The sequence below is a fragment of the Oncorhynchus keta genome, chromosome 25, assembly GCF_023373465.1.
Source record: "Oncorhynchus keta strain PuntledgeMale-10-30-2019 chromosome 25, Oket_V2, whole genome shotgun sequence".
NCBI lineage: Eukaryota > Metazoa > Chordata > Actinopteri > Salmoniformes > Salmonidae > Oncorhynchus > Oncorhynchus keta.
This window is the reverse complement of record NC_068445.1, coordinates 46,837,720-46,852,719: the sequence shown is the minus strand read 5'-3', so window position 1 is coordinate 46,852,719 and position 15,000 is coordinate 46,837,720. Positions and strand designations below refer to the sequence as shown.

The 15,000-nt window shown below is 48.5% G+C and overlaps 1 protein-coding gene and 2 long non-coding RNA genes across 5 annotated transcripts in view; 2 read left to right on the top strand and 1 right to left on the bottom strand.

Annotated features, from left to right (window-relative positions):
* Positions 1 to 2,291, bottom strand: part of LOC127911858 (uncharacterized) — a 2,467-nt gene extending 176 nt beyond the window's left edge. Inside the window, exons 1-3 of the long non-coding RNA XR_008079662.1 lie at positions 2,282 to 2,291; positions 1,167 to 1,220; positions 1 to 12 (exon numbers count right to left, since the gene is read on the bottom strand). The exon at positions 1 to 12 is cut by the window's left edge and continues 176 nt beyond it. This is a non-coding gene — a long non-coding RNA (uncharacterized LOC127911858). The remainder of the gene's footprint in view (positions 13 to 1,166; positions 1,221 to 2,281) is intronic.
* Positions 1 to 5,700, top strand: part of LOC127911855 (Golgi phosphoprotein 3-like) — a 47,519-nt gene extending 41,819 nt beyond the window's left edge. The window contains exon 4 of one of the 2 annotated variants that reach the window (XM_052479739.1): positions 5,026 to 5,700. In XM_052479739.1, the coding sequence (XP_052335699.1) occupies positions 5,026 to 5,450 (425 nt within the window). In that variant the 3' untranslated portion in view covers positions 5,451 to 5,700. The remainder of the gene's footprint in view (positions 1 to 5,025) is intronic. The other variant, XM_052479738.1, reaches the window with a different exon arrangement.
* Positions 5,701 to 8,029: 2,329 nt separating this feature from the next.
* LOC127911856 (uncharacterized) lies at positions 8,030 to 10,270 on the top strand. Of its 2 annotated transcripts, none has more exons than XR_008079660.1 (2): positions 8,030 to 9,413; positions 9,843 to 10,270. It is a non-coding gene; the product is annotated as an uncharacterized LOC127911856 (long non-coding RNA). The 2 variants fall into 2 exon arrangements; XR_008079659.1 differs by having other exon boundaries at positions 8,030 to 9,758.
* Positions 10,271 to 15,000: the final 4,730 nt, after the last annotated feature.

Genomic DNA, 15,000 nt, shown 5'->3' with positions numbered 1-15,000 from the left:
TGTAGGTCTTACCTCCACTCTTCTCCCCCCTGTAGGTCTTACCTCCACTCTTCTCCCCCTGTAGGTCTTACCTCCACTCTTCTCCCCCTGTAGGTCTTACCTCCACTCTTCTCCCTGTAGGTCTTACCTCCACTCTCCCCCCTGAAGGTCTTACCTCCACTCTTCTCCCTGTAGGTCTTACCTCCACTCTTCTCCCTGTAGGTCTTACCTCCACTCTTCTCCCTGTAGGTCTTACCTCCACTCTTCTCCCTGTAGGTCTTACCTCCACTCTTCTCCCTGTAGGTCTTACCTCCACTCTTCTCCCTGTAGGTCTTACCTCCACTCTTCTCCCTGTAGGTCTTACCTCCACTCTTCTCCCAGTAGGTCTCACCTCCACTCTTCTCCCCCCTGTAGGTCTTACCTCCACTCTCCTCCCTGTAGGTCTTACCTCCACTCTCCTCCCTGTAGGTCTTACCTCCACTCTCCTCCCTGTAGGTCTTACCTCCACTCTTCTCCCCCCTGTAGGTCTTACCTCCACTCTTCTCCCCCTGTAGGTCTTACCTCCACTCTTCTCCCTGTAGATCTTACCTCCACTCTCCCCCCTGAAGGTCTTACCTCCACTCTTCTCCCTGTAGGTCTTACCTCCACTCTTCTCCCTGTAGGTCTTACCTCCACTCTTCTCCCTGTAGGTCTTACCTCCACTCTTCTCCCTGTAGGTCTTACCTCCACTCTTCTCCCTGTAGGTCTTACCTCCACTCTTCTCCCTGTAGGTCTTACCTCCACTCTCCTCCCTGTAGGTCTTACCTCCACTCTCCTCCCTGTAGGTCTTACCTCCACTCTCCTCCCTGTAGGTCTTACCTCCACTCTCCTCCCTGTAGGTCTTACCTCCACTCTTCTCCCCCCTGTAGGTCTTACCTCCACTCTTCTCCCCCTGTAGGTCTTACCTCCACTCTTCTCCCTGTAGATCTTACCTCCACTCTCCCCCCTGAAGGTCTTACCTCCACTCTTCTCCCTGTAGGTCTTACCTCCACTCTTCTCCCTGTAGGTCTTACCTCCACTCTTCTCCCTGTAGGTCTTACCTCCACTCTTCTCCCTGTAGGTCTTACCTCCACTCTTCTCCCTGTAGGTCTTACCTCCACTCTTCTCCCTGTAGGTCTTACCTCCACTCTTCTCCCTGTAGGTCTTACCTCCACTCTCCTCCCTGTAGGTCTTACCTCCACTCTTCTCCCTGTAGGTCTTACCTCCACTCTTCTCCCTGTAAGTCTTACCTCCACTCTCCTCCCTGTAGGTCTTACCTCCACTCTTCTCCCCCCTGTAGGTCTTACCTCCACTCTTCTCCCCCCTGTAGGTCTTACCTCCACTCTTCTCCCCCTGTAGGTCTTACCTCCACTCTTCTCCCTGTAGGTCTTACCTCCACTCTCCCCCTGAAGGTCTTACCTCCACTCTTCTCCCTGTAGGTCTTACCTCCACTCTTCTCCCTGTAGGTCTTACCTCCACTCTTCTCCCTGTAGGTCTTACCTCCACTCTTCTCCCTGTAGGTCTTACCTCCACTCTTCTCCCTGTAGGTCTTACCTCCACTCTTCTCCCTGTAGGTCTTACCTCCACTCTCCTCCCTGTAGGTCTTACCTCCACTCTTCTCCCTGTAGGTCTTACCTCCACTCCTCTCCCTGTAGGTCTTACCTCCACTCTCCCCCCTGTAGGTCTTACCTCCACTCTTCTCCCCCCTGTAGGTCTTACCTCCACTCTTCTCCCCCCTGTAGGTCTTACCTCCACTCTTCTCCCCCCTGTAGGTCTTACCTCCACTCTTCTCCCTGTAGGTCTTACCTCCACTCTTCTCCCTGTAGGTCTTACCTCCACTCTCCCCCCTGAAGGTCTTACCTCCACTCTTCTCCCTGTAGGTCTTACCTCCACTCTTCTCCCCCCTGTAGGTCTTACCTCCACTCTCCTCCCTGCAGGTCTTACCTCCACTCTTCTCCCTGTAGGTCTTACCTCCACTCTTCTCCCCCCTGTAGGTCTTACCTCCACTCTTCTCCCTGTAGGTCTTACCTCCACTCTTCTCCCAGTAGGTCTCACCTCCACTCTTCTCCCCCCTGTAGGTCTTACCTCCACTCTCCTCCCTGTAGGTCTTACCTCCACTCTTCTCCCCCCTGTAGGTCTTACCTCCACTCTTCTCCCCCCTGTAGGTCTTACCTCCACTCTTCTCCCCCTGTAGGTCTTACCTCCACTCTTCTCCCTGTAGGTCTTACCTCCACTCTTCTCCCCCTGTAGGTCTTACCTCCACTCTTCTCCCTGTAGGTCTTACCTCCACTCTTCTCCCAGTAGGTCTTACCTCCACTCTTCTCCCCCTGTAGGTCTCACCTCCACTCTTCTCCCCCTGTAGGTCTTACCTCCACTCTCCTCCCTGTAGGTCTTACCTCCACTCTTCTCCCCCTGTAGGTCTTACCTCCACTCTTCTCCCCCTGTAGGTCTTACCTCCACTCTTCTCCCCCTGTAGGTCTTACCTCCACTCTTCTCCCCCTGTAGGTCTTACCTCCACTCTTCTCCCCCTGTAGGTCTTACCTCCACTCTTCTCCCTGTAGGTCTTACCTCCACTCTTCTCCCTGAAGGTCTTACCTCCACTCTTCTCTCCCTGTAGGTCTTACCTCCACTCTTCTCCCCCTGTAGGTCTTACCTCCACTCTCCCCCTGAAGGTCTTACCTCCACTCTTCTCCCTGCAGGTCTTACCTCCACTCTTCTCCCTGTAGGTCTTACCTCCACTCTTCTCCCTGCAGGTCTTACCTCCACTCTTCTCCCTGTAGGTCTTACCTCCACTCTTCTCCCCCTGTAGGTCTTACCTCCACTCTTTCCCCCTGTAGGTCTTACCTCCACTCTCCTCCCTGTAGGTCTTACCTCCACTCTTCTCCCCCTGTAGGTCTTACCTCCACTCTTCTCCCCCTGTAGGTCTTACCTCCACTCTTCTCCCCCCTGTAGGTCTTACCTCCACTCTTCTCCCCCCTGTAGGTCTTACCTCCACTCTTCTCCCCCCTGTAGGTCTTACCTCCACTCTTCTCCCTGTAGGTCTTACCTCCACTCTTCTCCCTGAAGGTCTTACCTCCACTCTTCTCCCTGTAGGTTTTACCTCCACTCTTCTCCCTGTAGGTCTTACCTCCACTCTCCCCCCTGAAGGTCTTACCTCCACTCTTCTCCCTGAAGGTCTTACCTCCACTCTTCTCCCTGTAGGTCTTACCTCCACTCTTCTCCCTGCAGGTCTTACCTCCACTCTTCTCCCTGTAGGTCTTACCTCCACTCTCCTCCCTGTAGGTCTTACCTCCACTCTCCTCCCCTGTAGGTCTTACCTCCACTCTTCTCCCTGTAGGTCTTACCTCCACTCTTCTCCCTGTAGGTCTTACCTCCACTCTTCTCCCTGTAGGTCTTACCTCCACTCTTCTCCCCCCTGTAGGTCTTACCTCCACTCTTCTCCCCCTGTAGGTCTTACCTCCACTCTTCTCCCCCTGTAGGTCTTACCTCCACTCTTCTCCCCCTGTAGGTCTTACCTCCACTCTTCTCCCCCTGTAGGTCTTACCTCCACTCTTCTCCCTGTAGGTCTTACCTCCCTCTTCTCCCCTGTAGGTCTTACCTCCTCCCTGTAGGTCTTACCTCCACTCTTCTCCCTGTAGGTCTTACCTCCACTCTTCTCCCCCCTGTAGGTCTTACCTCCACTCTTCTCCCTGTAGGTCTTACCTCCACTCTTCTCCCTGTAGGTCTTACCTCCACTCTTCTCCCTGTAGGTCTTACCTCCACTCTTCTCCCTGTAGGTCTTACCTCCACTCTTCTCCCTGTAGGTCTTACCTCCACTCTCCTCCCTGTAGGTCTTACCTCCACTTCTCCCTGTAGGTCTTACCTCCACTCTTAACTCCCCTGTAGGTCTTCTCTTCCTCCCTGTAGGTCTTACCTCCACTCTTCTCCCTGTAGGTCTTACCTCCACTCTTCTCCCTGTAGGTCTTACCTCCACTCTTCTCCCCTGTAGGTCTTACCTCCACTCTTCATTCCCCTGTAGGTCTTACCTCCACTCTCTCTTCTCCCTGTAGGTCTTACCTCCACTCTTCTCCCTGTAGGTCTTCTTCTCCTGTCCTTACTTCTCCTGTAGGTCTTCCCCCTCCCTGTAGGTCTTACCTCCACTCTCCTCCCTGTAGGTCTTACCTCCACTCTCCTCCCTGTAGGTCTTACCTCCACTCTTCTCCCTGTAGGTCTTACCTCCACTCTTCTCCCTGTAGGTCTTACCTCCACTCTTCTCCCCCTGTAGGTCTTACCTCCACTCTCCTCCCTGTAGGTCTTACCTCCACTCTTCTCCCTGTAGGTCTTACCTCCACTCTTCTCCCCCTGTAGGTCTTACCTCCACTCTTCTCCCTGTAGGTCTTACCTCCACTCTTCTCCCAGTAGGTCTCACCTCCACTCTTCTCCCCCTGTAGGTCTCACCTCCACTCTTCTCCCCCTGTAGGTCTTACCTCCACTCTCCTCCCTGTAGGTCTTACCTCCACTCTTCTCCCCCTGTAGGTCTTACCTCCACTCTTCTCCCCCTGTAGGGTCTTACCTCCCTCCCTGTAGGTCTTCTCCCCCTGTAGGTCTTACCTCCCCAGGTCTTCTCCCCCTGTAGGTCTTACCTCCACTCTTCTCCCCCTGTAGGTCTTACCTCCACTCTTCTCCCCTGTAGGTCTTACCTCCACTCTTCTCCCTGAAGGTCTTACCTCCACTCTTCTCCCTGTAGGTCTTACTTCTCCAGGTCTTCTTCTCCCTGTAGGTCTTACCTCCACTCTCCCCCCTGAAGGTCTTACCTCCACTCTTCTCCCTGCAGGTCTTACCTCCACTCTTCTCCCTGTAGGTCTTACCTCCACTCTTCTCCCTGCAGGTCTTACCTCCACTCTTCTCCCTGTAGGTCTTACCTCCACTCTTCTCCCCCCTGTAGGTCTTAACACCACTCTTCCCCCCGTAGGCCACTCTTCTGTAGGTCTTAACACCACTCTTCATTCCACCATACATCTTAACTCCTCTGTTCTCTTCTCCCTGTAGGTGAGACGTGGAACCCTCTGAAGCTTCACTATCAGCTGAGGAACGTGAGGGAGCGCCTGGCCAAGAACCTGGTGGAAAAGGGCGTGCTGACCACGGAGAAACAGAACTTCCTCCTCTTCGACATGACCACTCATCCGCTCACCAACAACAACATCAAACAACGCCTCATCAAGAGGGTTCAGGAGGCCGTGTTGGAGAAATGGGTCAACGACCCGCACCGCATGGACAAACGGCTGCTCGCCCTCATCTTCCTGGCCCACTCGTCTGATGTCCTGGAGAATGCCTTTTCCCCTTTGCTGGACGACCAGTATGACCTGGCCATGAAGAGAGTACGGCAGCTCCTGGACCTGGAGCCAGAGGGGGAGAGCACGAAGACCAACTCCAATGAGTTGTTGTGGGCCGTGGTGGCCGCCTTTATCAAGTGACCTGCCACCTTCAGACAACAGAGGGTTGGGTTGGTTAATGACGATGGTGGTGGGTGTGGTGTGAAGGGAGAGGGAGACGACAGAACGGTTTGCGTGGGACAGAGAGGAGTCCTGACTTGAGTTCACCTCTGCCGAGGCTTTTCTGAACAGAATAGACCGCTCCAGACCTGTCCAACGGTTTTCCTCTTTTCTTTCCTTGTAGATAACTCTATCACTCCTTCCTCCATCTTGTAGATAACTCTCTCACTCCTTCCTCCATCTTGTAGATAACTCTCTCACTCCTTCCTCCATCATGTAGATAACTCTCTCACTCCTTCCTCTATCATGTAGATAACTCTCTCACTCCTTCCTCCATCTTGTAGATAACTCTCTCACTCCTTCCTCCATCATGTAGATAACTCTCTCACTCCTTCCTCCATCTTGTAGATAACTCTCTCACTCCTTCCTCCATCTTGTAGATAACTCTTCACTCTTCCTCCATCTTGTAGATAACTCTCTCACTCCTTCCTCCATCTTGTAGATAACTCTCTCACTCCTTCCCCATCTTGTAGATAACTCCATCTCCATGTAGATAACTCTCTCACTCCTTCCTCCATCTTGTAGATCTCCTCCACTCACTCCTTCCTCCATCTTGTAGATAACTCTCTCACTCCTTCCTCTATCTTGTAGATAACTCTCTCACTCCTTCCTCCATCTTGTAGATAACTCTCTCACTCCTTCCTCCATCTTGTAGATAACTCTCTCACTCCTTCCTCCATCTTGTAGATAACTCTCACTCCTTCCTCCATCTTGTAGATAACTCTCTCACTCCTTCCTCTATCATGTAGATAACTCTCTCACTCCTTCCTCTATCATGTAGATAACTCTCTCACTCCTTCCTCTATCATGTAGATAACTCTCTCACTCCTTCCTCTATCATGTAGATAACTCTCTCACTCCTTCCTCCATCTTGTAGATAACTCTCTCACTCCTTCCTCCATCTTGTAGATAACTCTCTCACTCCTTCCTCCATCTTGTAGATAACTCTCTCACTCCTTCCTCCATCTTGTAGATAACTCTCTCACTCCTTCCTCCATCTTGTAGATAACTCTCTCACTCCTTCCTCTATCATGTAGATAACTCTCTCACTCCTTCCTCTATCATGTAGATAACTCTCTCACTCCTTCCTCCATCTTGTAGATAACTCTCTCACTCCTTCCTCCATCTTGTAGATAACTCTCTCACTCCTTCCTCTATCATGTAGATAACTCTCTCACTCCTTCCTCCATCTTGTAGATAACTCTCTCACTCCTTCCTCCATCTTGTAGATAACTCTCTCACTCCTTCCTCCATCTTGTAGATAACTCTCTCACTCCTTCCTCCATCTTGTAGATAACTCTCTCACTCCTTCCTCCATCTTGTAGATAACTCTCTCACTCCTTCCTCCATCTTGTAGATAACTCTCTCACTCCTTCCTCCATCTTGTAGATAACTCTCTCACTCCTTCCTCTATCATGTAGATAACTCTCTCACTCCTTCCTCTATCATGTAGATAACTCTCTCACTCCTTCCTCTATCATGTAGATAACTCTCTCACTCCTTCCTCTATCATGTAGATAACTCTCTCACTCCTTCCTCCATCTTGTAGATAACTCTCTCACTCCTTCCTCCATCATGTAGATAACTCTCTCACTCCTTCCTCCATCTTGTAGATAACTCTCTCACTCCTTCCTCTATCATGTAGATAACTCTCTCACTCCTTCCTCCATCTTGTAGATAACTCTCTCACTCCTTCCTCTATCATGTAGATAACTCTCTCACTCCTTCCTCTATCATGTAGATAACTCTCTCTCCTTCCTCCACCTTGTAGATAACTCTCTCACTCCTTCCTCTATCATGTAGATAACTCTCTCACTCCTTCCTCCATCTTGTAGATAACTCTCTCACTCCTTCCTCCATCTTGTAGATAACTCTCTCACTCCTTCCTCTATCATGTAGATAACTCTCTCACTCCTTCCTCCATCTTGTAGATAACTCTCTCACTCCTTCCTCCATCTTGTAGATAACTCTCTCACTCCTTCCTCCATCTTGTAGATAACTCTCTCACTCCTTCCTCCATCTTGTAGATAACTCTCTCACTCCTTCCTCTATCATGTAGATAACTCTCTCACTCCTTCCTCCATCTTGTAGATAACTCTCTCACTCCTTCCTCCATCATGTAGATAACTCTCTCACTCCTTCCTCCATCTTGTAGATAACTCTCTCACTCCTTCCTCCATCTTGTAGATAACTCTCTCACTCCTTCCTCCATTTTGTAGATAACTCTCACTCCTTCCTCCATCTTGTAGATAACTCTCTCACTCCTTCCTCCATTTTGTAGATAACTCTCTCACTCCTTCCTCCATCTTGTAGATAACTCTCTCACTCCTTCCTCCATCTTGTAGATAACTCTCTCACTCCTTCCTCTATCATGTAGATAACTCTCTCACTCCTTCCTCTATCATGTAGATAACTCTCTCACTCCTTCCTCCATCTTGTAGATAACTCTCTCACTCCTTCCTCTATCATGGTATTTTGTGTCTCTGCGAGATGCAATTTAATCGCTGACTTCTACAAAAAAAAAAAACACAAACAAAAACTCCCCTCTTGATGGAGAAACGTTTTGGATACTGGACTGACTGAAATAATGAAGATTCAATCATCTTCCTCTTCCTCAGAAATGTCTTTCTTCAAAGTATGTTATGTATTTATGTATTCTCTCCAGGTACCTAGCTCTAACTCACTTTGACATGTATTAATCCACTGTTGTTCAGTGATGTACATACAGATTCCATGTACATGAAAGATAGTAACACTATATGAATACTAGAGAATTATTATTTTTTATTTTTTTGGGGGGGGGGGTTGATTTCCTCTCCAACGTGATCATGACGACATGGTCTGAAGTTTCCTGTTTCTGATTTTACACTTGTGTTTTATGAACAAATGTTTCTCTCATGAAGATGTTTGGGTTCCAGGTAAATGTGAGAGATCGGGGCTCCGTCTTCTACCTTATAACATAACTATATATATATATATATAAAACTTAGTGTCGTAGTGTACTATATAGGGAATAGTCTGTTAATTCTCAGATTAACTAAACCCTTCAGGCAAGTTTTTCGTCTCTAAAGAGTTCTGCTGAGGTAAAGACATCGGCATTCATAGGTTCGGTTTGCTCCGACACCCAAGAGTTCAGTCTTGTCTGTTTCGACTGGGAAGCATAAGGTAAGCTTGTGTCTATCTAGCTCTGGGAATCATCTTTGGACCAGGGCCCACTACTGCACTATAGAGGGATCAGGGTCCCCCTAGTGCACTATAGAGGGAACAGGGCCCCCTAGTGCACTATAGAGGGAACAGGGTCCCCCTAGTGCACTATAGAGGGAACAGGGTCCCCCTAGTGCACTATAGAGGGAACAGGGCCCCCCTAGTGCACTATAGAGGGAACAGGGCCCCCTAGTGCACTATAGAGGGAACAGGGCCCCCTAGTGCACTATAGAGGGAACAGGGTCCCCCTAGTGCACTATAGAGGGAACAGGGCCCCCTAGTGCACTGTAGAGGGAACAGGGTCCCCCTAGTGCACTATAGAGGGAACAGGGTCCCCCTAGTGCACTATAGAGGGAACAGGGCCCCCTAGTGCACTATAGAGGGAACAGGGCCCCCTAGTGCACTATAGAAGGAACAGGGTCCCCTAGTGCACTATAGAGGGAACAGGGCCCCCTAGTGCACTATAGAGGGAACAGGGCCCCCTAGTGCACTATAGAGGGAACAGGGCCCCCTAGTGCACTATAGAGGGAACAAGGCCCCCTAGTGCACTATAGAGGGAACAGGGCCCCCTAGTGCACTATAGAGGGAACAGGGTCCCCCTAGTGCACTATAGAGGGAACAGGGTCCCCTAGTGCACTATAGAAGGAACAGGGTCCCCTAGTGCACTATAGAGGGAACAGGGTCCCCTAGTGCACTATAGAGGGAACAGGGCCCCCTAGTGCACTATAGAGGGAACAGGGCCCCCTAGTGCACGATAGAGGGAACAGGGTCCCCTAGTGCGCTATAGAGGGAACAGGGCCCACTAGTATGCTATAGAGGGAACAGGGCCCACTAGTATGCTATAGAGGGAACAGGGTCCCCCTTGTATGCTATAGAAGGAACAGGGTCCCCCTAGTGCACTATAGAGGGAACAGGGCCCCCTAGTGCACTATAGAAGGAACAGGGCCCCCTAGTGCGCTATAGAAGGAACAGGGTCCCCTAGTGCACTATAGAGGGAACAGGGCCCCCCAGTGCAGAGGGAACAGGGTCCCCCTAGTATGCTATAGAGGGAACAGGGCCCCCTAGTGCGCTATAGAAGGAACAGGGCCCCCCCCAGTGCAGAGGGAACAGGGCCCCCCCAGTGCAGAGGGAACAGGGTCCCCCTAGTATGCTATAGAGGGAACAGGGCCCCCTAGTGCGCTATAGAAGGAACAGGGCCCCCCCCAGTGCAGAGGGAACAGGGCCCCCCCAGTGCAGAGGGAACAGGGTGCTATTTGGGATGCAGACATTTTGTCTGTGCCTCAGCCTTTCTTCAGTGTCTACGTTTCTGTCCGTCCTTCTGAACGTGATTTGGTAACGAAGAAACCGCTCCAATGATCCAGTACGGAATAAAAGGATCATCTCTTCTAGAACTTTCTAGAACTTTCACCTGACTGTCATGTTTCTTGAAGTCAATTAATTCAGTTTATTTTTTAAACTTTCTCATGATCAATTTGTCATCAGTTGTTGTGTGTCTGTTCACTCCAAAGGTCTGAAATGAATAAAACAAATCAAAATGATGGATGGACCAACATTCCACTTCATTTGTTTTTGTATATAGTTATAGAGATACTTTATGTATGTATTCAACATCCGTCTGAGTAGCTTGTTTGAACTGGGAATGCAACTTAATTTGCTTCTTCTTCTTTTTTTTTAAGAGGGCAGGGATTTTATCCTGCTTCCTGTTCTGAACTCGTATGGTCACTGTCAGGCCATAGGACTTGGTAAGACCTCACAAACATCCTGCTTCCTGTTCTGAACTCGTATGGTCACTGTCAGGCCATAGGACTTGGTGAGGTCTTAACCTCACAAACTAAAGTAGTGCACTATGTAGGGAATTGGGTGCCATTTGGGACTCACACAATGACTTCTTCAAGAGGTGTGATGTCTTGTTCAAACGATCATCATTTAAGGGGTGGCAGGTAGCCTAGTGGTTAGAGTGTTGGACTAGTAACCAGCAGGTAGCCTAGTGGTTAGAGTGTTAGACTAGTAACCAGCAGGTAGCCTAGTGGTTAGTGTTGGACTAGTAACCAGCAGGTAGCCTAGTGGTTAGAGTGTTGGACTAGTAACCAGCAGGTAGCCTAGTGGTTAGAGTGTTGGACTAGTAACCAGCAGGTAGCCTAGTGGTTAGAGTGTTGGACTAGTAACCAGCAGGTAGCCTAGTGGTTAGAGTGTTGGACCAGTAACCAGCAGGTAGCCTAGTGGTTAGAGTGTTGGACTAGTAACCAGCAGGTAGCCTAGTGGTTAGAGTGTTGGACTAGTAACCAGCAGGTAGCCTAGTGGTTAGAGTGTTGGACTAGTAACCAGCAGGTAGCCTAGTGGTTAGAGTGTTGGACTAGTAACCAGCAGGTAGCCTAGTGGTTAGAGTGTTGGACTAGTAACCAGCAGGTAGCCTAGTGGTTAGAGTGTTGGACTAGTAACCAGCAGGTAGCGTAGTGGTTAGAGTGTTGGACTAGTAACCAGCAGGTAGCCTAGTGGTTAGTGTTGGACTAGTAACCAGCAGGTAGCCTAGTGGTTAGAGTGTTGGACTAGTAACCAGCAGGTAGCCTAGTGGTTAGTGTTGGACCAGTAACCAGCAGGTAGCCTAGTGGTTAGAGGCAGGTAGCCTAGTGGTTAGTGTTGGACCAGTAACCAGCAGGTAGCCTAGTGGTTAGAGGCAGGTAGCCTAGTGGTTAGAGTTGGACTAGTAACCAGCAGGTAGCCTAGTGGTTAGAGCGTTGGACTAGTAACCAGCAGGTAGCCTAGTGGTTAGAGTGTTGGACTAGTAACCAGCAGGTAGCCTAGTGGTTAGAGTGTTGGACTAGTAACCAGCAGGTAGCCTAGTGGTTAGAGCATTGGACTAGTAACCAGTAGGTAGCCTAGTGGTTAGAGTGTTGGACTAGTAACCAGCAGGTAGCCTAGTGGTTAGAGCGTTGGACTAGTAACCAGCAGGTAGCCTAGTGGTTAGAGTGTTGGACTAGTAACCAGCAGGTAGCCTAGTGGTTAGAGTGTTGGACTAGTAACCAGCAGGTAGCCTAGTGGTTAGAGCATTGGACTAGTAACCAGTAGGTAGCCTAGTGGTTAGAGTGTTGGACTAGTAACCAGCAGGTAGCCTAGTGGTTAGAGCGTTGGACTTGTAACCAAAAGGTTGCTAGATCAAATCCCCAAGATGACATGGTAAAAATCTGTCCTTTCTGCCCCTGAACAAGGCAGTTAACCCACTGTTCCCCTGAACAAGGCAGTTAACCTGCTGTTCCCCTGAACAAGGCAGTTAACCCACTGTTCCCCTGAACAAGGCAGTTATCCCACTGTCCCCCTGAACAAGGCAGTTATCCCACTGTCCCCCTGAACAAGGCAGTTAACCCACTGTTCCCCTGAACAAGGCAGTTATCCCACTGTTCCCCTGAACAAGGCAGTTATCCCACTGTCCCCCTGAACAAGGCAGTTATCCCACTGTCCCCCTGAACAAGGCAGTTATCCCACTGTCCCCCTGAACAAGGCAGTTATCCCACTGTCCCCCTGAACAAGGCAGTTATCCCACTGTCCCCCTGAACAAGGCAGTTATCCCACTGTCCCCCTGAACAAGGCAGTTATCCCACTGTCCCCCTGAACAAGGCAGTTATCCCACTGTCCCCCTGAACAAGGCAGTTATCCCACTGTCCCCCTGAACAAGGCGGTTATCCCACTGTCCCCCTGAACAAGGCAGTTATCCCACTGTCCCCCTGAACAAGGCAGTTAACCCACTGTTCCCCTGAACAAGGCAGTTATCCCACTGTTCCCCTGAACAAGGCAGTTAACCCACTGTTCCCCTGAACAAGGCAGTTAACCCACTGTTCCCCTGAACAAGGCAGTTAACCCACTGTTCCCCTGAACAAGGCAGTTAACCCACTGTTCCCCTGAACAAGGCAGTTAACCCACTGTCCCCCTGAACAAGGCAGTTAACCCACTGTCCCCCTGAACAAGGCAGTTAACCCACTGTTCCCCTGAACAAGGCAGTTATCCCACTGTTCCCCTGAACAAGGCAGTTAACCCACTGTCCCCCTGAACAAGGCAGTTAACCCACTGTTCCCCTGAACAAGGCAGTTAACCCACTGTTCCTAGACCGTCATTAAAAATAATAATTTGTTCTTAACTGACTTGCCTAGTTGAATAAAGGTCAAATAAAAAAGCCTTTGACCAATCACAATATCTTGCTCTTAATTTCATGTTGCATCAGTCTATTTTATATATATATATATTATTATATTATATATTATATTATTATTTTATCTGATCAGAACATTCATTATTATTTATGCAATAACTTTTTGTTACTACGTTATTTCTTTCTTTCTTGGATTCTGTCTGTTTTTGTTTCCAATACATTAGAGAATGATGGAGGCCACTGTGTTCTTGGGGACCTTCAATGCTGCAGAAGTGTTTTGGTACCCTTCTCCAGATCTGTGTCTCGACACAATCCTGTCTTTGAGCTCTACGGACAATTCCTTCGACCTTGGCTTGGTTTTTGCTCTGACATGCACTGCCAACTGTGGGAACTTATACAGTATAGACAGGGTTGTGCCTTTCCATATCATGTCCAATCAATTGAATTTACCACAGAATACTTTTTTTGCTTTGTCATTATGGGGTATCGTGTATAGATTGATGAGGAAATGGTTTTATTTAATCGATTTTCAAATAAGGCTGGAAAAAGTCTGGGTCTGAATACTTTCCGAGTGCACTGTAGCTATATACACTACTGGTGAAAGTTTTAGAACACCTACTCAAGGTTTTTGTCTTTATTTTTACTATTTTCTACATTGTAAAATAATAGTGAAGACATCAAAACTATGAAATAACACATGTGGTAACCAAAACAGATTTTTTTTTTAAATAGCCACCCTTTGCCTTGACAGCATTGCACACTCTTGGAGTTCCCACATATGCTGAGCAGGTTGATGAGATGTGGAACAGGAGACGGGTATCAGAGTCAGAGCGGCAAAATTAGCAGAGATTACGATCTGGCAGTGGAAGTGGCAGGACTGAGTATTTGTAGAGGTCTTGATTATGGAACAGGTTGCAGCTGGTAGGGAACTGCTCTGTCTCCATCACACAGAGGGAGAGAGAGAGAGGGAACTGGGGGAATGGCTGCAGGTCAATGAGACACCGGATGTCCACTAGGGGGTGTGGCAGGAGCAGATATGACCGTTGACATATGTCAGTTTTCTTGAACTCTGAAGCATTTAGTTGGGCTGCCATTTCCGAGGCTGGTAACTCGAATGAACATATCCTCTGAAGCGGAGGTAACTCTGGGTCTTCCGTTCCTGTGGCGGTCCTCAAGAGAGGCAGTTTCATCGTAGCGCTTGATGGTTTTTGCGACTGCACTTAAAGAAACGTTCACAGTTCTTGAAATGTTCCGTATTGACTGACCTTCACGTCTTACAGTAATGATGGACTGTTGTTTCTCTTTGCGCTGTTCTTGCCATAAATGGACTTTGTCTTTTACTAAATAGGGTGATCTTCTGTAGACCCCTGCTACTTTGTCACAACACAATTTATTGGCTCAAACATATTGAGAAGGTAAGAAATTCCACAATAGGCATTCCAGGTGACTACTTCATGAAGCTGGTTGAGAGAATGCCAAGAGTGTACAAAGCTGTCATCAAGGTAAAGGGGCTTAAATATAATAAATATATAAAATATATTTAGATTTTTTGGGGGGTTACTACATGATTCAATATGTGTTATTTCATAGTTTTGATGTCTTCACTATTATTCTACAATGTAGAAAATAGTACAACTACATAAAAACCCTGGAATGAGTAGTTATTCTAAAACCTTTGACCGGTAGTGTACATAGCTACCACTTCTGCTCATGTAACTATACAGACACAGCGCTATGTAACTATACAGGCACAATGCTATGTAACTATACAGGCACAATGCTATGTAACTATACAGGCACAGCGCTATGTAACTATACAGGCACAGCGCTATGTAACTATACAGGCACAGCGCTATGTAACTATACAGGCACAGCGCTATGTAACTATACAGGCACAACGCTATGTAACTATACAGGCACAACGCTATGTAACTATACAGGCACAACGCTATGTAACTATACAGGCACAACGCTATGTAACTATACAGGCACAACGCTATGTAACTATACAGGCACACGCTATGTAACTATACAGGCACAACGCTATGTAACTATACAGGCACAATGCTATGTAACTATACAGGCACAACGCTATGTAACTATACAGGCACAACACTATGTAACTAT